This window comes from Aplidium turbinatum, chromosome 15, assembly GCF_918807975.1.
Source record: "Aplidium turbinatum chromosome 15, kaAplTurb1.1, whole genome shotgun sequence".
NCBI classification, from domain to species: Eukaryota; Metazoa; Chordata; class Ascidiacea; order Aplousobranchia; family Polyclinidae; genus Aplidium; species Aplidium turbinatum.
This window is the reverse complement of record NC_137486.1, coordinates 13,599,092-13,622,927: the sequence shown is the minus strand read 5'-3', so window position 1 is coordinate 13,622,927 and position 23,836 is coordinate 13,599,092. Positions and strand designations below refer to the sequence as shown.

The following is a 23,836-nucleotide window of genomic DNA, read 5'->3' as shown; positions in this document are numbered from 1 at the left end:
AACGACATTGTATCTCACTACTTTGGCTTGTTGTTATAACAAAACATTCTCCTCTGAAAATAACTTAGGTGTTTTGTTTCTTTTAAATTCAGCATATTCTTTCTCATGGAGAAAAGCGCAACTTTCTCGTCAAAACATCCATCCACAAAATAGTAGGCCTATAGTCTACTAAAGCAATCTTCTGCAGACATTTGAGATCACTTTTTAACAGCTTTCTTATGAACGATAATGTTTTCGAACTTAAATGTTATGTATTTGTAACGATTTCCAGTCAAAAACTAGACAAAAGCGGTCTCAAACGGTTAAATTACCCATAGCAAAACCGTAGGTCTGGTGTAATTCAATGGATTCCAACCTGCGTAGGCCTAGGCTACTGATTCTAAATTACTGAAATTTGTCCACAACAAATTTGTTGGAAACCAGTACCACCCTAAATGATAAATGCAATTTAAAAGTTTTACTGTTGGAAGTGCTAGAGTAGGCCATCCATAACTGTAGCCTACGAGAAAAGGTATAACAACGAAATAGGAAATTCAAAGCGGTAGTAGGCTATGCAAGAAACCACAAGCAAAGTTAGATCCCAACAAAACAGATTTACTTTTATCTTTTAGCAACTAAACAATTAGATTTTGTTTTGTAATTCTCAAAACAATTGTCGAGGTTGTTTATTTTGCTCCAGCTAAATCAAACCGATTTGTTCATAAGTGGTACTTGGGTAGTGTTCAGGGCTTACATAGAAACGCGATCAACCACCGTATTGATTGGTTAATACAAGCATCAGGCTTTTGTCTAGTAAAATCAATGTGTATTTTTACAACTCTTTTGACTTATTTTGAAGGCTGATATATTTGTGATTAATTCGATTAGCAAAACCAGACGGCTTGCTTAGTGACAAGACAAGTGGCGTTTGAAGTACGGTAGCTTACTAGTTACAGTAGGTTTTGGCTAACGCATTTGATCACAGTAACATCGGGAATGCGAATACTACAATGTGATTATGAAGCTAAATTGCGACTGTCTATGATGAAGTGCTTATGAATCAAGCACCTTGCGATTGGAAGAATATGAAAAACTCAGAAGGCTTGAAATCTAAACATGACCATGAGATCACGCAGGAAGTACTTGAGCACGAAAGTTTCACTTCTGACGCAAATAAGATTCCTCTTAGGCTTGAAGTAGATACTTTTTATTCGTGGCTTGCAAGAGAATCGAACCAATTAAGTCAGATTGGGAATGAAATTCACCACAACGACCCCTTGCTTCGTATTTCAAGAAACAAAGCAAGATCCGTTTTGGAGGTAAGGATTAGTGTTGGTAATTGTTTAGATTAAAGTAAGTTGCAGTTTACAGGTTATAATTAAACTAAAACTTGGATTATGGTGCATTATGGAAATGAAAGAACGGCATTTACGCGATTCAACTTTGCTTAAAGAGCGTTAGAGTTATTTCTTTTTAATTAGGTAAAAAGTTGATAAAATAAATTATTTATATAATGGAATTCCTTTCTGTATCCTGCGATTTAGAGTCTAAATTACTGAAAACCATGCAAAGTGAATTGGTATCGGCAATGAAATGATAATAAAATTCGTAAATCTTAGAATGATGACTAGTTTAAAAATATTACGTTGATATAACAAAAAGTAAAGTCGCATCAACGTAATAAATAAAAATATTCTGCTTCCTTGCGACCACCAGCTAAGCAACAAATAAAATTCCTCCTTTATAAGCTTTTAAATTGTTTATGCGTCAGAGTTTCGCAAATGTATTAATATTACTTATGGTCAAGTGGAATTCCGTGCCTTTGTTGGAAATATAGGTAAGAGGTAGGCACTAAGCTCGCTTTTAGCTTTAAACTCTTCATGTTATTTCAACGCTTTGTCAAAGGTTTTTAAAAGCATCGTAATCACCACTTTGAGTTTAAGTGTATCGACCATTTTTTATTGCGGCCATCTGGTCTATAGGCTCTTGGCGCATTCCTTCCTAAGTATTGTATTTTAGCTTGCATTGTGCTAGGAAATTGTTGAAAGATAAATTACGAGCTTTTATTTTTCACAAAAAAATCGGTAATAAATTTAAATTACCGATTCAGGTTCTAAAGGCGGACGTAGGCAAGCGAAAGCCTTTTGTGGCAGAATTGCTGGTTCTGGCAAGGACTTTTCTGAGGGAATCAAATGAAAACGACAGCTTGACTTACAATACAAGTGAGTGTGCAAATATAGACATTGATACAAAATTCAATGCTGAAAATAATGCAAATCAGTTAGTCGCAGCTTAAAAGAATATAAGTAAGATTTTTTCTTTCAGATTATAGGAAAGAACCACGTCACACAGAAGGGAAAAAACAAATTCTATTTTTTTCCAATGAGCAATTTGAACTCATCGAAAAATTGTGGAGATTCCTGCAAGTTCAAATTAAAATTTTAGACATACAATTACGCTGTCAGAAAGTAAATGAAAAATATTCTGAAGAAAGAAAAATCTGTGATAATGTTAAAAACAACTTGACAACAATCGAAAGTTTCCTGTCAAACTTTCGATTTCAAAAGTTGACATACAGAACTTCAGACGACAGTGTCGAAGAATGCAAAAATTTTCAGAGTCAAAGGGATAACATCACAAATCAAGACGCTTCTCTTACAAGTGATGAACGTCAGAGATTGTTAGATTTAGAACACAGCAAAAAATTTGAAACAATACGAAAAGATTCACGATTTTTCTCGGAGGATAAACCCAGCACGGCTACTCAGACAATCAAAACCACAAAGCACGTTGCGATGAATGTTCAGAAAAGTACCTCAGATATGATTGAATTAAATGATGATGGTTATCACTCGAAAATGGGAGAAAGTGCCAGTGAAGAACTGCTTTCAATACCTGATATGCTGTCAATTAATTGTGGTCCACTTTTACAGGTAGGCCAAATCTTATCGTAATCAGTCTATTGTAGCCTATCTGCTTTATTACAACTTAACAGCCTATAAAGTTTGTCCAATTTATGAAATATAAGCTTCGTCTTCATTTTTTTCTTCTGGCTTTAGTCCCACGGTGAGGGGTCACCAGCAGGGCCGGATTTAGCTGATGGGGGGCCCGGGGCACTTTTAGATCGGGGGGCACCCGTGCAAAAAAATTTTTCAAGCCTACGGCGCGAAAAACCATCTCTACGTCTACAGTAGCATCAGTCCAGTACTGCACAGCATTTTGAAGAAACTTTAAAGGCCAAAAGGAAAAAAATAACACAAAATCACATTTTTTCCACATAGGGGGGCCCTTCAAAAGTCGGGGGGCCCGGGGCAACTGCCCCCTCTGCCCCCCCCTAAATCCGGGCCTGGTCACCAGTGCAGATTTCCTATTTTAAAAGTGGTCTATTATGCTTTTCCTTTTCTATCAATCCCACAGCTTCCATATCCTATCTTGTGCAGTCTCTCTTCAATGTGTTCTTCTTTTTCGTCTTTTGCTATAAACTGTTTCACAATTCCACCAGACAAGTTTCCTTAACACAAGCGTGTTTCTCTCAGCTTTCCAGCAGGACTCTCGCATCAATCTATCTCCTCCTCTTCACTTCGCCTTTGACCTTATCTTTCCTGCTTATAGCCTAAGAGAAAGAAAAGCGCAGCATCGTCTTTTCAACCACTTTCAATATTTGCTTTTCTTGTTTAGCTGGACTGTTGTCATTCAATAGACTAATACAGCATAGCTGGTTGAAACATTCACCCAATTTGGCACTTTCTTCTTCTATCTCATCTACAATACCATCATTTCTTATCTACAGCTTGTTTATTATAGCTATTGTTTTATTGTAAATCTTTATGTATTATTGCGTTTATTGTTTGCTTGCTCTTTTGTAAACAGCATAACCTTTAGGAAACTCGAGACTTGACAGTTAAGTTTTATTTAGCTCTTTTTTGAGTACCGGTATATTGTTATTGTGTATTGAAAGAAACAATTATAGCTCTTCTATCTTGTGGACATATGTTGGTTCTTAAGTTTCTTCTAACTTACATCTTGGGTGGTTGGTTTTGAATCTTTGTCCTCGGATTGACAAGGCCTTGATTGGTTATTACTGGTAGTTTCGCATACTTGTAGAGGCTCTTGACGCAGAGCCGGTTACCGAGATTGGCAGAGTGAAGTTTTCTGATTGTTAAAGTGTTGTTCCCGGGGAATTATTCCATTCACTAGGTGCCGTTGAATGGAGAGCAGTCCTGAAATGCGTTGCTCAAGCGCACATCCCGAGAGTCGAACCAGCGTCGCGTGATCTTGAGCGGGGGGCGTAACCACTGAGCTAACGGGGCGGACTTGATAGCCATCCGCTACTTTGAAACGTAGAAATTACCTGGCAAGATTATATTGTTGATAGAATGCATCAAAGACACACGTTCGTCAACAAGGAGTTGAATCTTTAGATTCAGTTTCCTGTGTTTCCAATGGAGAAAATGATCAAAGTTTTGTTGACCTAAACAAGCACGATGCATCATCTGCCAGTACAGTGACTTTGTGTTCAGACGAGTGGGATGAAATTTCCAAAGTTGTTGAAGTAATTTATTTAATTTATGATATAACTTAGGTGTTAAAACATTAGGTAGTATAGCGAATTGCATCATCTCTAACTTTCCGCATGCATAAATACCATTTGCTTAGGTTAAGATTTAAAGTTTTCTGTCTTTCAACACGTATTACAACTATTAAACTTGTAAGCTATTTGGTCTTTCCATCATGTTCGTTTGCGTTTGAGAGAAGGAGAAGAATGTCATGAACATATGTGATAGAAGGTAAAGGGGCAAACTCTTCCTGTAAGCAAAATGCTATTAAACTGTAAGCTGTGTTCTCTCTCCCTTTGATTACGTTTTGCTGAAATCTGGCATTTGCATCAAATAGGCTATGCTATGTTTCTAGAAAGTCCACTATGTTTGTTTTTCCCTGGCTCAATCTCTGTTAACTATGTCACTGAGGCAATTAGGCTACAGTAGCCTACAGTACATCTGCAGTATCTCATTCAGTCATGTAACTGCTTATAATAGAAATATTATCTTAGAAAACTTGTCTATTGTTGCTTATTTACTGGCTTTAGTCAGGGATACAGGATGCGAAACTACAAATACGAGGCGCCAACTGAAGGTACGACGTTGTCGCAATAAAAGCCATTGCTTTTCTAAGCTATTTGCAAAGCCTGCAGTTCCCATATAAGCACACTGATGATTAACGTTTTGCAATATACAAGTGACTGACATCTTCTCTGTTTTATTTCCAACGTTTCGCATGTGTAAACGACTTGCATCTTCAGTTACGTTGTTAAAAAACAATTGGGACGTCTGATTCTAAAGTGGCCCAAGTCAAAAAAAGTGGTTTTGAGATAATCGAGTTTAAAGATTCATGCTGTGATAAAAATTGTCACTGAAGGTTTGCAATCTTTATCTTGTATGTGAGAAAACTTGGGTGAGCAAGAAACTGTTTGTGATGCTTGGTTTAACTGAGTGATGACGTCATCTTCGTTTATTACGTAGGTTTTAACTTGGGCCACTTTTCTATGATTAGATAAGTCAAAAATAGCGACCCAAGTTAACTTGGTACAGATAATAAAAGCTTTTCTTATAACAGAAAAGTGGCCCAAGTCAAAAATTTTGCGTTTTAAAAAAATATTTTTTGCCTGTTTTTATGTTACACGAAAAACAAAGCTTTTAATACCTTTTTATTAAAATAAGGAAAAAACAGCAAACAACAAAATAGTGAAAGAACAAACGATTAACAACAATACGGGCTATAAAAGAAACGTAGGCTAACTTTAAAACCAAGGCTGTAGAAGCGGGCAAAAAATATGCGATGCCCACTCGATTTATAGCTGGCTGACTCCGACTAACAAACACTTCTATTTGTCGGTAAAGTTAATACAGAAAACAAGAAACAATATTTTGAAAAAAAATGCAAACAAAAATTTTATTGTTTATCGTCTTGCATCAAGCTTCTTGTGGTTAGTGGTTTAGCGTCTTGTGGTGTATGAAGGGACCATAAAAAACAGTAAATCTGGGAAATCCAAACTTTTGCTGCTGTCAACAGAAGACGCATGAAGCCGGTTCCAATTGCATACATTTTGTCTGTCAGATGAGCTTATAAGAGCAAGATTGAATACCCTACTCGCATCTATCCCTGACAGTCGAACGGCGTTTAGATTGGAAATTCGTTATCATCGTGGATGTTGGCGCAATTATGTCAGCAACCCTCTGAAGAAATCTTTGTCTGATGAAAGTACAGAGCATCTGCAACAGGTTAATCTTCGAGAGCCTCAAGCAATCTTCTTTCATCATGTCCGTCAAGTTATCTTTGAAAATCATGAAATCCGTACACTGCAAGGGGTACTAATGGATTACAAACGCATTACTTCAAATTGTGGTTACTATTCCACAGCAAAGTCCAGTTTCTTGAAGGAAATTCTGATTAAGGTATTCGGAAATGACATAGGATTTCATGAAGGAGGTCAGAAGAATGTGAGTGAACTGGTATATGATACGACAGCTGCAAGCTCATATCTTGAGGCTGCAATATCCTCTCTAGGTGTAAGTGACGATAATCTGGTGAAGAATGTAGCTGGGAGACTCAGAGATCCGATCAAAACAAAAACTATTCCTTGGCCTCCATACATACATGAGTTAGAAAATGGAGACTTACATGATCTCCTCTTGAAGCTCATCACTTGGTTAAAGCACCCCACTAAGTCTGAAGTCGATGACACCCCCAGTTAGATCAATTGCATCTATTTTGAGCAGCTATATCACTGGAAGACGTAATGCATTTGAGACAAACCTAGCTGTATTACATGGTATGGCAAAGAGCAGAGAAATGGTAGACATATTACATAAGGATGGCCTGGGAATCAGTTACAACGATGTACTTATGCTTAGAGATTTCTGGTCAGTTACTGACCTGAAGCATTCAACTGAGTGTCCATTTGAACTTTCTGAAAGAACACCCGCAATATGTATAGTCAAGTCGACAACGATGATTTCAAAAGTGATACTTTGACTGGAAGTGGCCAATCACATCGTACAAATGTCATATTTGTTCAGCCAGACCTGCCTGAGTTGAATCTACCTACCCTAATTGAGGATAGACCAGTTGTAAATACCACCTTGACTTCCCACGTCTCTGCTAGTCTCAAAGAACTTGGGAGCCAGATGCAAAGAGTTGAACCATACAAAACAGTCAAGCGTGGTGAACCACCCATCAGATCAAGGGTAACGGATGAACATCTGGACACAGCTCCTCAAAGAATGAGAGGTGTCATCCATGCATTGGCCCGAGCTAAGGCAGACCCAACAAGACCAAAGCCAGAAGACCAGACCATACCAGCCTTTTCTGGCTTCCAGGCCAAGCTATCACCAGAAACCCAGAAAAGCCAAGCAATTTATCACATGACTTATCCTGATCCACCAAGCAAGATCATTCTGTATGAAGTCCTGCGCAAGCTTGCAAAGGCAAGTGATGACAAGAAGATGCCATTTGCAGTTATTGTCGGTGATCATCCTGTCTACGCATTATTGCTAGAATTGAAAAGTGAGAATCCAGACATGACTGCTGACACATTGCCATGCATGGGACCCTTTCATATCCAGATGCCTTTCATCAATGCGGTCTACAAGAGGTTCAAAGGCTCAAGCATTTCAGATGTACTGGTGGCTGCAGGTGTCATTGCAAATGGATCCGTAGATCCAGCTCTGCGTGGAAAACACTTCAAACGCGGTGTGCGTTGCCTTCGACTCTTCTACGAAGCTTTAGTCCACCATGCACTAGACAAACCTTTGGAAGGTTCCACTCTGTCTGAAGAGATCCAGGAATCTCTCAGTAAGTAACGCTGTTCAGTAGACCAACAAGAACTTAATGATGCAAATGCCTATCTCAAGGTGCTTGTTGACTCTCTATTCGAGAACTTAGATGGTGCTCCACAAGAAGATTTCTGGATTTCATTCTTGGAGATGGTAGAGATACTTTCTCAAAACATCCATGCTATAAGGACAAGAAACTGGATGGAGTTCAAGTCCTCACTGAAGTTGATGCTTCCTTGGATGCGTATCTATGATGATAGATATGGACGGCATCTCCCAGATTTCATTGCAGTCCTGGAAAGTCTTCCCCATATCGAAGCACAATTCATGGAGAATGGCATGTTTGCACAGATCGGCAAATATGTCTTCCAGATTTCATTGCAGTCTTGGAAAGTCTTCCCCATATCCAAGCACAATTCATGGAGAGTGGCATGTTTGCAAGGCTCGGCAAATATCAGGACTCTTGTGCTTGAAACGCAAATCTCAGCTGATGTCGGTGCTCGGTATTTGTGTGATGAGGCAATGGCGGAGTCTTTAATCTTACTTCATGTTCTTAGCGGATGCGATCATAACTCCAGATTTTATGGAGTAGGCAAGAAAACTATTGCTGACCGTGTAGTAGAACAATCATCAGAAGCTCACAACCTCTTTAAGCGTTGTGGCACAATCCTCCCGGTCACACAAGAAATCATCTTTGACTTACAGAAATTTGTTATCCGATACATCTATCGTGACACCAAACACAAGACACTGAGAGAGGTGAGAGCAGCAAAGTGGTCAGTACTCAAGAAAAAGACGGTCATCAGACTGGTAGGCTTACCTGACTCTGACAGTCTACGACCACACTTATAGCGCACCAATTACCTCACATATCGGCAGAAGAACTTCCAGCTTCAGAATCATCCGTCACCAATTGGCCATGGATTGCACCTTGCAAATGGCATATGCCTCCCAGTAAGCTATACCCAACGTGCACTTCCACGATCCCTGGAACTTCCAACAACTCCAAGTCATCTATATATAGGGATTACGGAACAGTGATGATGACAGCAGAAGTGATTCTGACAGCTGTGCATCATATTTGTCCTGCAGTGATAGTGAATCTAATACAGTAGGCGACCACATACGTCTGCCATCTTGGATTTTGAGGTTAAGGGGACTCTGAATCATGAAATATGTCATCCCATTGTGTTTTTGACACCAAAATTAGTGGGAATTGACACCTAAATTGTCATTTTTGGCCATCCACGTCAAGAAATAGAACTTTATTAGTTTTCAAACATGGCGGTGGCAGCCATTTTGAAAAACGTCTAAAATAACAACTTTCCCGCCATTTTCGTGAGGTGTATGAGAGCTTATTTTTTAGTATCAGTTGCCCTTGTTAAATCCACTGAGAAACTTTGGTATCCTAAACACGGCCAAGGATCTTCTGAAAATGACCCTACTATAAAGCAGGCTACAGCTGCAAAAGCAAATTAAAAGACAATTCTAGGTAACAATGAACCTATTCTTCAGCATAGTTTAAGTTTAATGTTAGCTTATTCGTTAACAAAGGAGTAAAGACTAAAAAAATACGCAGTACAGTATTACCACCAATCAATTTATTATTACAAGCTATAACTTGGTTCTATTGATTTGGTGAAAATTGCAGTATCGTAAATGCAAGAATGGCCCAAGTGAGCTTGGGCCATTCTTGCAATAATATTTTTTTTTATCCAAGAAACCAAGTTAACTTGGTTTACTTTTGGACACTTAATAAAAAAAAATTTTTTTAGTCTAAAGACTCCAAATTTTGTCAGCAACAACCTTATATCGTTTTGTGCAAGATTCCATCAAAACCTCATAAGTGGCCCAAATTAACTTGGGCCACTTTAGAATCAGATGTCCCAATTGTAAAATCAAGAAATATGTAAAGTTCTATGATAAAATAACGCCAGCACATTAAATACAACGCATATCGACCAAATAAATTAGTTATTTCTAACGTTATGCAAATTCAAACGATTTCTATCTTTTCAAGTACTTTGTCAAAATTAATTGCAAACAACAAGGAATAAGTAGGAGCTTGCTAGTGTAATGTTACACAGACTTCGACAACTACAACATGACTCCGACACTAAGTCGATTGAACTTATAATTATAATAACGTAATAAATGTCAGAATGTAAAAAGAATGGTGCAACACTGTCAAGGAAGCCTAAAGGCGACCAATTATGACGTCATGAAAAGCGCGCAAAGTAAAATGCGAGACACTGGTAAGGGCGAATTCCCACACACAATTATGAGTGCAACGGTGCGGTTCCAATACATTACATTCCCCTTTGTCTGAAGAAAGAAAGGAACTATCTATCGATACACAAACAGATTAAAATTATGGAGTGGAGTACACTATTAACTGCAGATGCAATAACGATGTCACGTTTACTACACAATTTTCCAGTGACTCAAAGTGAACAGCAAGCATTAAACTTATAGTTCGTATACTCTCGTTGTGCAAACTCCGATAACAGCACAAGTCTACATTGTATGCATGATGCACAACACGAAATCTCCACGTATCACTATACATACAAAACGATTCAAGTTACACAAACACCATATCTATCAGGCGGCTTCACTATCCGGCCAGAACGGGTAGTACACGGTGCTGGCATATTGTTTTTACATGGCACATTGGGCTCGTCGTTAAAATCATCTACAGCAACGTTTTCATCAGCATTCAGCAATAACGTTTTCATCAGCAGCAACGCTTTTATCAGCAATAACATTTTTATCAGCAGCAACGCTTTCATCAGCAATAGCGTTTTCATCAGCAGCAACAAGTAGCTGCATTCTTCTAGATTTGACTGCGGGTATAATGGCCTAGACGTTCGGTGATTAGTTTTCCTACTATCACAAAAATTCGCAAATTTGAACGTTAACTCGACCATCTGCCTCCACTTTTTAAAATTATCTGCAACATTTCCTTGTTGGAAATTCATCTCTGACTTTGTTGCTTGCATCGAATCCATCTCTGACACCATGTAATGTTGCACAGACTTCGACAACTACAACATGACTCCGACACTAAGTCGATTGAACTTATAATTGTAATAATGTAATAAATGTCAGAATGTAAGAAGAAATAGCACAACACTGTCAAGAAAGCCTAAAGGCGACCAATTATGACGTCATGAAAAGGGGTCCACGTCTTTTAGGCGCAGACAGTTAGGCGTCTGGATATTTAGGTGCGGAGCACTGTGGCGCCCGTTCATTTAGGTGCTATTCCTAGTAAAGTTTGCAGATTGTATCAGCTTGGCATGTAGGGCAATGCTTTTCACATAAAATGTTACATTGGTTAGAAACATATGTTGTTTTGTTAATGCGCGTGTGGAGATGAGGTGCCAGACAACGCTCTACTACTCTTGGTGTTAGCACATCTCCACAGGACATTTGCAATGCATCCTGAACACAGGTTGCAGCCAGATGGAACTTTACTTAATCTGTTATCTTTCGCAATTACTTTTACTCGGGATGGATTGGTCGACTGGTCGTATTGCGAGTAGGCTACGTATGAGACAACGCTTTACAACATGAATAATAATACATTTCCATAGAGCATTATGAACCCTGCCTACAAGTTGCAAGCATAATGGTGCGACTTTGCTCGTTATTAAACCTAGTCGGGGTTTTGATGGAAAACTAAGTTAGGCTACTCTTCACTCAAGCCTACCACCCGCTTGAATATAGACTACGGTATATTTTTTACTGATGTTTAGTGTACCGGTAGTTATTATTTGACTCACTAAAAGTGAACTCAGTTATGTTCGCAAACTTGAATAATTTATTGATAAAGCTTTCGCCGCCGCAAACCTGGACTAACAACAAATAAGTGCCGAACACGCGCATTAAAAAACATTATGTTTTTCTGTTCAATACAACATTTTGTGTGAAAAGCATTGCCCTACATGCCAAGCTGATACAATCTGCAGACTTTACTAGGAATAGCACCTAAATGAACGGGCGCCACAGTGCTCCTCACCTAAATATCCAGACGCCACAGACCACAGTGTGCGCGCCTATTTGACTGGCGCCTAACTGTCTGCGCCTAAAAGACTTGCTCTCATGAAAAGCGCGTAAAGCAAAACGCGGGACACTGGCAAGGGCGAATTCCCACACAAAATTAAGAGTGCAACGGTGCGGTTCCAATACATTACAACTAGTACCGGTAAAATAACCATAGACGTAGCAGGGGGGCTAAAGGGTCCGTGGCTTTCCTAAATTTCTAATTAATTTAAGTCATGATGCAGTTTTTGTACCACTGCCACTGGTAAGTTTTCGTACTTTCCGGGCCGTTTTCTCTGGTTCCTCACGTCCAGGTGCATTAAAACGTTTCAACTCATTTTTAGCAAAACAATTAAATGCTGTTTGAAGAATAAGTTCGAAATTTGAGTGGCCTGCAGAACACATCTGTTTGAATGCACCTCTGTAAACGTTCGACGCCTCCACTATCTTTTTCAGGGCTCGTATAAACACGGAGCGCTGGTTTGGTGCAGTCCACAACTTCTCTTTTGCATTATAATCAGATATCACTGCACTGTAATAGTGAACAGCCAATGTTGTTGCAGAAAAACAAAATTCTGTTGGGACAGACAGACCACCTCGATTGGCAATTTCAAACAATTTCACATGCTCTTCAGATTCACATGTTGGGGCTGGGCAGTCATCACTTTTTACCAACAGAACTTTACAGGGCGAACACCGTCGTCTTCGGGATATACTTCTTGCAATGTAGCCACTCACAAAATATGCCACATTTGCATCTGTCTCCGACAAATCATCAAGTGTTACCTCTGAGAAAAACCTTTCGAGCCAAGAAACAATGGAGCTGTCTGCATTAATAAGCTTTCCGCTTCCCAGAGAAATAGAGTCAAGCGAACATAATTTGGATGCAGCCAGTATGCCATGTTGTTGAAGCAAACTCAACTTGCGTATTTTCTTTTCTGCCTCAAGCAGTTGCTTTATGGACATAAAAAAGTTTCCTCCACTAACCTGGCGGTACCACCCGAAACGGCCTTCGATTGGATCAGAGGTAAATTTTCCCGGTAACACATACTTCAATCCAATCTTGTCGTGCAAGTATTGAGCAAGTTCAGGCATTGCAGACATGGTTTGAATGCATGCTAGGAATGTTTGGTCTGTAAGCCCAGAAGTGCCGGATTGCTGCCATTTCACTAAAATATCCTTTGCTGACTTAAGAAAGCGTAAATTTGCAGGTTTTTCTTCTTCCGTTGAAGTGAACTTCATTGGCATGCACATCTCATCATTTTTTGCCATGCCTGAAATATATATATAAAAGTTGTTAAAAATAGTGAAGGCTGGTTAGAGTTCTAAAGTAAAGGTTCCCTGTATACCAAGTGCAAGGCCGTGTGCATTTTTGCATCTTTTAGTCTCAAAATTCAAAACATAATCAGATTGATTTTTCAATGAGCTTCTAAACTTACTCTGTAAGTAACAACTAGGTCATTTGTACAAAAAAGTAATAAAATTCTAGGAAAAAATCCAAATGTTTTACTTCAATTGCAAAAAATCTTTGTGCAGCTTTCTAAAAAGTTGTGCATAAACTGTACAGAAAATATGCCCAGAGAAAACTAGTAACTTGTGCCGACGTGCCGTAACGACTGGCTATATTTAAAAATATTAATCACACTTGGAAAATATACCTTTGAATGGTGTTTTGACAGACATCACCTTCCAAACATTGCAGATGAATTGGAGAAATTTGGCAGTTTCCTTAAAGCCCGGATTGGTGTCAGCATACATAAGAAGTCCATTTACGGTGGATTCACTAAACACACCTGCAAGTGAAAAACCAAAATTATATATATATATGAATTGCAACTGCTGCAATCAATTTCTGGATTATATATATATGATACAATAAATCAAATATAGTTATTATTATTTGAAGCCTTTACAAATTGTTTCACCTATCGGATCATCAGAAGGTCTTATTCAAATAGAATCTATTTGAATAAGACCTTCTGATGATCCGATAGGTGAAACAATTTGTAAAGGCTTCAAATAATAATAACTATATTTGATTTAATTCGCTCTGCTTTGCCTTTTTGCTTGGCATTGAGCACTTTTTGTAGTATTAATAGTTTTCATTGTTTTATGATACAATAAATATATAATGTAATTTTCTTATACAAACTAAAACAAGTTAGATGACTAAATAATGTGAAAATGTAGCCTGCATAGGGTTGAAGGATCAACTGAAGATCCCGTGACCATTTTCTGGGGGAGAGGGAAGTTAAGTTTGAGTCAACCTTTGTAGGGGCGATCATCATCACTCCAAAGGACCGGGGAGGATCTTCATTTGAGCCCTGCTTACAAAAGCTACTGTACTTACTTAAAGCGTGTAGAGGTGAGGTGCGGGCAATATTGCTTGGGTTAAGTGATGCCTTCTTCAGTGCAAATGCTACTTTCAGAGGTTTATGCTCTTCAAGAGTGTACAAGCGCTTTATATGTGCAAATTCAGCTGTGCATTGCTCTCCCAAAATATGTTCAGCACCAGAAATATGAGGAATGTGGAATCGCTTCTTATTCACAAAATTGTTAAAAATGTTTTTAAAGTTGTGGGTGAAGTCAAACAAGAGAAAGAAACGCTCTCCATTCCTTGAAGGGTGTGCAATGCTGTTTGAGAGCTTATTGCTTCCACATAAATCCATAAACAACTTCCTGAAAATGCATAACCCATTATAAATCACACATAAATTTTAGCATGTAATATTAAACCAGTTTCATTCAATAGACAAGATGTTTCAAAAAACGTGACACCACTTCTTTCAATCGAGGTTGTTTCAGTTTTGTCAGCCAAAAAAAAAAACTGACGAAAAACAGTTTGCAATAAACTTGTAACTTTTCTCCATATTGGGACTTTAGTGCAGAAATTGTTTGTATAAAAACTATTACATTTTAACCATTTGCAGTCCAATTTTTTTGCAAAAAATTTTCAGATATCATAAAACCGGTTGGACTTTGATTGAATGTGAAAACAATAGCCTAATGCTTTAGCATGTTATTATAAAATGATAATCAAGGTGGAACAACAATTCTGAACAGCATTTCTTCTATTTTCACATTTTTAAAAATTCTGTTTTATGGACGGGTTGTGAAAAACAATATTGAAATAGGATTAAAATATAATACGTGACAGGGTGTTTAAAAAAATCTGACACCATTTACCTTTTTATTTTTGTTGTAAAAAATCATTGTTGTAAAAAAACCCATAAACATAGGATTTTTCACAACCTTGATTTTAATACATATTAAAGGTTAATGGTGTTAAATTTTTGAAACACCCTGTAATCCTATTAAATTTGCTATAGATAGTTGTCATCAAGCATATTATAAGCTTACCTATTGCACACATGATTGTCAACAGATATAGCAACAACAAAGAAAATTTCATCTAGAGATTGCATCACTTTGTTAAAGAAGGTTCGAAGCAGCTGTGTACTTATCTTTTCAATTGGCACCAGGCACACAACATCTTTATATTTTTTACATACTGATTGCACCATAAATGTCAACACGGTTTTCGCTCGTTGGCCTTCCTCTGTTAATCCAATGAAAGCGCCATTGCAATATTCAACCCTTTGTGCAGTGTATACCTCATCAATAAGCAAGGTTACCATTTTTTCTCCTTCAGATAAGTCGACAGTTCGTTGCTTCAGGTATTGCAAATCTATAGATTTAGTCTCTACATTACAATCACTCGAAACTTGCTGTAGTCTTCTGACTGATGGCAGTATAAAAAACTCACTAAGCTTTTTGTATAGTGAGTTGCTAGTGAGCTGCCACAGAAACGACATGGTTAGTAACCTGGGTGAATACCGTCGGCCATTTTTATCTATGTACAACAACTGAAGTTGCTCGGACACAAATTGAATTAGGGGTAAACCTTCATCTTGGCTTTCGTTTTCTTCCAGGTTTGCTTTGCATTGCTCAAGGGCTGCAACAGCCGACTTGGCAAAAGTCTTACTATTGTTACCACTTGGTGATTCTATAAGGTTTTTGCAGAATGCCAGAATATTGCAAAGCTCTGATACTTTGCTTAATGAATCGGAGCTCATCAGATGCTGAAATGTTTCTTGTGGCACAGAAATAGAACATACAAATGCATGCACATCTAAAGTTTCCCCTACCACCAAAGATGCCATTAACTGAGGAGAAATGTGGCTGCCATTGTTATATGTTATAAAGTGGAATTCCAAAGAAGATTCTTTTAACAATTTGATATATCCAGAAGGAATAACCACTTCATTGAGTTTATCTTTTAAAGAACCCAAATCACAACAAGAGTCTTGCAACAGAAATTCTTCATTTTGATCTTGAAGTTTAGCTTTGTCTTTTTTCAGTCTTTCTGTGGCAGTTGCAGCAGAAGTTGAGCGCTTTACTGGAGCCGGTTTTGTCAGATAGTGAGGCAGGCCAGCAAAAATGCGAGGCACAGCTGATGGCTTCAACCGTGGCTGATTAAGTTTCGCAGACTCTCTGCGTTGTTGGCGATCTAAGTGGCTATCGATTGATGTTGTTTCAAAATCATCTCCGTAGAAATGCTTACCACAAATTCTTGTGTGTGGTGTCACAGTTAAATTTTCCCTGGATATAGCTCTAATCCAAGCCTTACGCAATTCAGGATCTGCTGGAAATCGAAACATTGAAACTTTTTCCCCAGTTCTTTTAAACGCACGATTACCAACTTTGCACCCTGGAGCACAACAATAGTATCCCATATTGCATAAAAAATCTTATAATACTGGAGCAGAATTTCACCTTGAACTGTAATATTGTACAAGTAGAAAAGCTATAAATAAACAGAATTACTGTTTTAGGGAGTTACCGTACCGTACAATAGGGTAAGCAAAATTGTAATGTTGCAAAATTGTATGTTTTGGTTAATAAATAGCATTAATAATTTCTATTCTACAGCACATAACATAAATGTGTTTTGCAAAGAATGCAACCTATTTCGTCCCTGAACAATTCGTACTCTGATTTCGTCCTCTGAAATCGGGGTACGAAGTGTTCAAGGGACGAAATAGGTTGCACCCTTTTGCAAAGCTCTATATTTGGTTAGTTAGGCTATAGTATATAGGCCTACAGTATTACATAATGATTAAAATACAGTAGGCAATCATTTTTTAATACCAGATTAACCTCAATGTCTCTTTGCAAAATTGGACAGTTAGGCCTGACACCACTACACATCTGTTTTCATGTGCCACTTATCAGTAACTTTTAGAAAGGGTTAGGCTTCATGCATAAAATAGTCAGTTAGAGTCAGGTAATCTACTCCTTCTTGAATAATACTGATTTTAACACTAACCACACAGTGAACACCCTTAGTTATAAACCAATTGTAACATTAAAATATATTTCTACTCACGGGCTGCAATGTCTCTGTAAATTGGCCTTACAATTTAACTAAAATATACAGTAGCCCACAGATCAGGTTAATCACCGATAACCGTAGACTATTGATTTCCTGTGGTCACTGACTGCTAGTGCTGAGTACTGTGCAAATGTGCCATCACTGATCACTCATCACTGCCATGTGTGAGTGTACCGTCAGTTGGCGTCAAAAATGATCACTAGGGGCGTAGTTGCGCATCCCGTACTGTTTTGGTATCCCTGGCTTTAGTCAACGAAATTATTATTTTTGTTTCAACGACAGAAATTTTCCCAAAACACAGTCACCTTACAAAGCTGGATAGAAGAATTGGGTGATGTTTCCCAACAAGAATCTTCGTCTAAGGTAAGCTATCCAGCTAAGGACACAAGTTCAATGATGAACTGTATGTTATCATCTTACGGTGATGTGTACACTATCAGAAAAAAGAAAATAACACGCTTATACAATAGGCTATGTTTTAAAGGCAGGATAGGTAGGCTAGGTCTACCTGCAGCAGCCTAAGTCTACTCCGAAAAAATCAAATTGTTTGTGGACAATACTAGTTTTGCTACTAACCTTTATTTGTTAGAAAGGTATTGTTTACTTTTTGTTGGGTCTCTTTACAAATTATATGCAATGTTTTCTACACAACTGCAGTAGAGTAGCCTACTAGGTTTCTATATAGGTCCATTGTCCCGTAGCGTGGCAATAAACCTCCGGTTCAAGGCCGCTACAATCGGTAGCCTAACGGAAGCTATAGTGACTTGCCTACTGCAACATGCAATGTTTATGCCTATGCAGGTTATTGGCTACTTGTTTATGATTATTTTGTTGTTGAAACTTTAAAGACAAGTTGGTGTTACAAAGCGTAAATTTTGTGCAAAAAAAGCACAAAAATCTGCTGGAAACAGAGTGAAACCTCCTGAACGAAAAGGATATAAGATCGAGCTAATGTCAAATATTGCTTTTTAGTTTTGCGGGTCCCAATGTGAAAGAATTGCCACTGTAAAGAAACATGTTGAAAGATTGTACGGAGACGTGATGGAAGATGCTGCTGTTCTGCTCAAAAACTTGTTTTGCGAAAGAAGCACGATATTAGCAGTTTTGCAAAAGGTCGATGCTCAGTGCCTAAAATACGGCATAAGCGTCGGAGATGACTACTCTGATTTGTGCAACATCATGCCAATAAAAATGAAAGAGAATCACATGTTTCTTTCTCCAAAGCTGAAAAATAACCTTACTTCTTCTTTATCGTTTTGTGAAGAATTCAAACCATTGCTCACGTCCACCCCACGTGAGACTTACGAGACAAAAAAATTGACAAATGTTGAAGGTCGACCATTTTCAAGAGCAATAGAAGCTGAAGATAAAAGAGCTCGATTCAACACAAGAACAGCCTTTTCGAATACCGGTACCCAATCTTTTCTTTCGGTATGTAGCTACTTTTCTACAGTTTCTACACATTTACTTATAAAATTAGGTCTACAACAGCTGAGTTTCGTAAGCTGGGGCTCAAAGAGGAAAGTTTCTACAACTGCAGTAATCTAGACTGTTGTTTATACCTAGTGATCAAAAATTAGTGTTCTTTTAGTAGTTTTATTGTTTGGGGACAGGAGGAGAATAATATGATTAACTGGGCTTTACTTACATAGGCCTACGACATAGCCTACGTTTATATTTATCATAGCGGATTTAAACAAAGAAATAAAGCAGATTTATTACAATTTATTTTAATGTGGAAACATCTGTAAAACTTCTTACAAAAACGATTAGTTTGTATATTTTGATTTCTGATGACAGCGGTTGATGAAGACTGTGAAAAGCAATTAAAATCTACGCTTCTGAGTTTCAGAAAGTTAGTTTTACTTTGTTGAAGCAAACAAAGATGTCACAAATATAATTTTAAAAAAATGCAAAGTTGGGCTACTAATGTTGGACATTTTTTCAGGCAAAAACCTATGAAACAAAATCCTCCTCGTGCGGCTCATCTTCCTGGAGCATTGCATCGCAAAGATACTGGACTGACTTTAAGAAGGAAAGCAAATCTGTTTTGGAATGGTTGCAAAACATGGAAAGAAATATATTGCGAGTAGAAACTGGAAGCTTCTCAGCGCATAAAGTTGAAACTTTATTTGTGGCAAGTAAAGATTTCTCCTGACACAGAACCTTATAATTAAAACAAGTTAAACTGAAATTTTTATTTCTGGCTAGACGTTAGGTAACAAAAACTGTTCACTGATTGACTGATTGGTTTTTACTAGCGACCTTTGAATCCACCTGGTCTTTACCACAAGCCTGGTTACAAATGGTCTGGTAGTTGTTTTGTTAAGTATTTAGCCTACTTTCTATGTAGCCTATGTCAGCCTACTGTATAGCGTACATTTTTAGCTATACTCTTAACCTATGCTAGCTTATGATTTATGGTAAGCAACATAAAACTTTTACAGGGATGTTTGCATCAATTGAACAAGAACAAAACAAGGCGTGAGTGCTTGAATATCAAATCCAACTACGTAGGGACAATGTTTCCTGAGCTTCAACATCACGTTCAAAGCAGGTTGACCGAAGTAGATGAACTTTGGCGTCGACTAAAGCTCAAACTGTGCCATTATTTGACATCTCTATCTTTGAAAGATAAAAGCGTAAATGTGAGTGACGCATGTACAAAATAAAGTGACTAATGTAGACGTAGTCTAAGTGAATGCTAATACATAGAATAAAATAGCTACATAATAAAGTAAATAAATAAATAAGTGACTACGGTATATATTCTAAATGAAGCCACTAATAGAAGTGGCACAAATGCATAATCATGACACAGCAGACTAATGTCAAAACTCAGCTGACAGTCTGATACATTTTTAATGTAGCCTAACGTTGAAGTATAGCTTACGATAAAAAAAGTAAGGTCTGTGTAGTTTGTTAGTCTGCAATGAGCTTACAGCGGAGTAGCTATTTATTTTTTCAACAGTCGCAGAATGGTGAGTTATCACTTTCTTCAAGGAGGTTCGATTTGCAATCTTCCACAGTCGAAAAATGGAAAAAGTCACAATCTTTTTCAACAGCAGACTTACCACTTCGTGACTGCAGCTTTTCCCAAACCAGAAACCGTTTAGGTATTGATATGAAAATTTCTTGATTGTATCGACACCTATAGGCTACAGCTGAACAAATATTAATTTACTGCACTTGAAAATGTGTTATAAACGAAAAAGCTTACCAACTATATTCGTATAAAATAGAGTTAGTCTTCGTATTTTGTGGACCCTTCATAAAAACGTACGTCGGCCTATAAACTTACTAAAGGTAGTAGGCTGCCTAGCCTAAAAGTGTAACAACTTACCAATAGCCTAAACCTCTTTTAAATATTTGGTGAACAAACTTGTCGGTTGTTACCTGACGCAAATTAACCTAAACTTTATTGGCTACTAGGCTACTTATGTAAATTGAACTTTTCTACCAGCTGATCAAGTGTTTTTCCAACTTCCTTTTGAGAGTAATCTATGACCAAACCGTACGTTACGTTACTTTATCAAAGGCTAGACCAACCAGCAGCTATAGGTTGTTCAACAGATAGAAATGCGTGCATGTCTCGGGATAAAGGCAGAAGTCTGAGGAAGGAACGAAACTCTCCCAGAGGAGTCATTCCTAAACTAGAGCTGCCGCAAGAAGATTCTGAATATTCGGACGTTTCATCTTATCGGACAAGTGTAGAGTCAAGTTGGATAGAATTTGAAGGAATTGAAGATGAACTTAAATGTCACTATCGATTACAAGAAATGAGGTCAAACATTTCTCATCTTCCATGTAAACCTTACAGACACGCAAAGCGTACGTCTGCAGAAGTGTGGCCAACAAGGTAAGTTAATACACTACGTTTTAACATTATCTATGGTTCTGTTGCTTTTGACAATCCCAATTGACAAATTTCCTATTTTTGAATGTTTGTTTGTCGTATCCAGGCTTACACCCGGTGGTTGAAGATTTAGATTAAGTGAACGGGAAGGCAAGGAAGCCGATCTTCGTGTCCACCTTCAGGCATGCCTTTGAGTGTCCTGCCACAGGCACAGCCGCATGCTCTTGAGCGGTGTCGAACCGGCGCCTTTTCAATTGCCGTTCCAGGGCTCTCACCACGCGGCTATGCAGCCGTATTTTTGAATAAGTAGCTTAGAGTATTTAATCTTGTTTCTATGAGTGCTGATCGAGGTATTTGACTTTGAAGAATTATAGCATGTCTGGTACCTAAATTTGTTGTTTTTCTTTGTTTTGTTCATAATTGAATTCTGATGCTTTTAATGATAGGCTACAACCAGGGTACAACTTCAGAACCATGTGCTGGGCTGTGAAGTTGATGTGTAATTATCAATTCTTGCGTTTCCGGAGCCGGTTTTGAAAAATTTCTAGAGTCAGGTACCTTTGGTCCGACTCTAAAGTTTTGGTAGGCTACTTGCGTCAGCAATTAGGCTATCACCATAAAGTACGCTAATATGCTCACCACAAAAGTCTGTAAAGAAACTTGAAAATGTATCCTAAACAATACCTGATCCATGAAAGAGTTGTTGATGCTAAAAAGTAAAAATTTCCGCTACACAACATAAAGTTCTTCTAACATCATTGCATATTTTGTTGCAGAACTAAAAACTTTTTCTCCAAGACAAAAGTTGATGGATTTGACCAAAGTCAAAACGCTCCAGATTCAAGTTTTATACCAAACGCGTTGTATCTGCCACATGACAAAAAAGTGGACATCAAAAGAACAAGTGAAAAACTGCATAATAAAGATGCTCTCACATTCGCAAGTGCAGAATCGGAAAGCACTTTGCTTTTTTCTAATGCGCATTTTCTTGCTGGTCGTATCACAGAATTTCATTTGTGGTTAAAACAAATGGAAGATCAAACTTACAGACATGAAACTGAAACTCTTGGTTGGAATCCAAATCACCTTGGCAACTTGCATTCCAATAATCAGGTATCTATGGGTATTCCTACCGTTCGCTCATTAATCTAATAGACTAACGGTAGCCTACGGTATCACTATCCAAAACCTTGACAGGGAGATCCAGAACGTAGCCTACTTTTGAACCCGGGATAATTTTAGGTGACTGCATCCTCTTTTAAAGGGCCAGGGAACTTCAAAAAATCACCTTGGATTCTTTAGATATAGTGCGTTTTGTCTTAGAAGTGTCTTGATTTGGTCCCCGAGCATGTCATTGGTGCTAAGCCCAAATTAGCCGTTCAACAGTCCTGTCACTATACCACTAAGCTTGCTTATACTAAACTAGCTGTCGCGTCGATGAAATTTACATATTTACAGGATCGGATGCATGTATTAGAACAACGAAGGAAGAGTTTGACCAGACTTCTCTCCTCCTCGGAGGTTATGCTGCATCAAAGCAAGCAAGAAATCTCCGAATTCCTCCTTCTTTGGTCTTCATGGATGTTGGAACAAAGATATCACAATCTGATATTATACAGTGTGGACATTGAATGTATTCTCGAAAGAAGATTAGAAGTTTTAGAAAAAGTACGATTTAATTGCATGTCAATGATGGTAATAATATTGTCTTAAAAATTTGATATCGTATTTGTAAGCATTCGCCGCTGTGACTGGAGCATTTCCAGACAACCCCTTTATTTGGTCCAATTCTTTACCAGATAGGGTACAGATCTAAAATGGCTGTCTGAGTTGCATGCTGAATGCTGTTATATTTAGAGCCACTTCAAAGAACCACTCACTGACTTCAACACCATTCGTCATAGCACATGACTAGGAAACTGTGTTCCGAAAGCTAGTGTAATTTGATATTGCCAAAAATAACCCGCAGCATCAGGCTATAACAGATCGTTTGAATCTACACTGTAAAGTAAGCAACGATCATGCTGCTAAAAGCGAAACTCATTCAGCTGTTATATTTCTTCTGTGCAATGTGGAACTGTTTTTTTTTTATTTAATTACAAAGTAATCTGAGATTTTCGTATAAATTAGAAAAATGATCAAATTAAGTTTCAAGCTATAAATTAACTCAAAGTGCTTCTACAGGGTACGGACAGCCTGTCACATCCTACAGATGGGGTTTGGACCGACCGAGGAGTCGACATGGCTCCCCACGTCACAACAACAGATGAAGATTATACCTTATTTTTCGACGTCTGAATGCAACACAAAGTCGAGAACTCGTTTTTTTCAACACGAATCTCTCAAAAAGGATTTCTTTCGAAGCTCTGAAGCGTTCACTATTTTGCTTCTAATTCTACTCGCCTTCGTATGTCTAAATTCTATGAAATCTGAGACAAGACTTCTAACACCAAATCCGCTTTTAATTCCATTCTATACACAACATGAATTGCTGTATATCTAGATTTCGAGTATTAAACTCTCTTCAGTACAGCTTCAATAGCGAATGAATAAACACTACACTGAAATCAAACAGTAGCAGGGCCGTGTGAGCACCATCTCAGACCCCCCCCCGTACTAGATAAACCAACACTATTTGACCAAATAAAGTTCATTAAGAAGAGCCAAGTAGTTGTTTGGTTGTTTCGTTTAATCTTTTTGCAAAAATCATCGTAAAATCTCTTCTGAATT

General features: G+C 38.0%; 2 protein-coding genes across 2 annotated transcripts; one reads left to right on the top strand and one right to left on the bottom strand.

The window, feature by feature from the left end:
- Positions 1 to 969: 969 nt before the first annotated feature.
- On the top strand, positions 970 to 23,761 carry LOC145784683 (uncharacterized). The gene is made up of 13 exons (XM_082596548.1): positions 970 to 1,298; positions 2,090 to 2,201; positions 2,305 to 2,912; positions 4,355 to 4,531; positions 17,533 to 17,613; positions 18,223 to 18,681; positions 19,199 to 19,387; positions 19,698 to 19,898; positions 20,222 to 20,366; positions 20,824 to 21,109; positions 21,883 to 22,219; positions 22,565 to 22,774; positions 23,291 to 23,761. The coding sequence occupies exons 1-13, from the start codon at positions 1,035 to 1,037 to the stop codon at positions 23,402 to 23,404; spliced, it is 3,183 nt and encodes a 1,060-aa protein (XP_082452674.1). The 5' UTR covers positions 970 to 1,034; the 3' UTR covers positions 23,405 to 23,761.
- Positions 11,871 to 15,584, bottom strand: LOC145784554 (uncharacterized). Its single transcript, XM_082596396.1, has 4 exons — positions 15,216 to 15,584; positions 14,206 to 14,534; positions 13,514 to 13,648; positions 11,871 to 13,129 (listed from the first exon to the last, which is right to left on the bottom strand). The coding sequence occupies exons 1-4, from the start codon at positions 15,491 to 15,493 to the stop codon at positions 12,090 to 12,092; spliced, it is 1,782 nt and encodes a 593-aa protein (XP_082452522.1). The 5' UTR covers positions 15,494 to 15,584; the 3' UTR covers positions 11,871 to 12,089.
- Positions 23,762 to 23,836: the final 75 nt, after the last annotated feature.

Excerpts from the sequence above, each read along its gene's own strand:
- LOC145784554 (XM_082596396.1), bottom strand. The coding sequence starts at position 15,493 with ATGGTAACCTTGCTTATTGATGAGGTATACACTGCACAAAGGGTTGAA. Across the intron at positions 13,649-14,205 it reads CTCACCTCTACACGCTTTAA|GTGTGTTTAGTGAATCCACC; the intron begins GTAAGTACAGTA and ends TTTCACTTGCAG. Across the intron at positions 13,130-13,513 it reads TGTCAAAACACCATTCAAAG|GCATGGCAAAAAATGATGAG; the intron begins GTATATTTTCCA and ends TATATATTTCAG.
- LOC145784683 (XM_082596548.1), top strand. The coding sequence starts at position 1,035 with ATGAATCAAGCACCTTGCGATTGGAAGAATATGAAAAACTCAGAAGGC. Across the intron at positions 4,532-17,532 it reads AAATTTCCAAAGTTGTTGAA|AAATTTTCCCAAAACACAGT; the intron begins GTAATTTATTTA and ends TTTCAACGACAG. Across the intron at positions 17,614-18,222 it reads AACAAGAATCTTCGTCTAAG|TTTTGCGGGTCCCAATGTGA; the intron begins GTAAGCTATCCA and ends ATTGCTTTTTAG.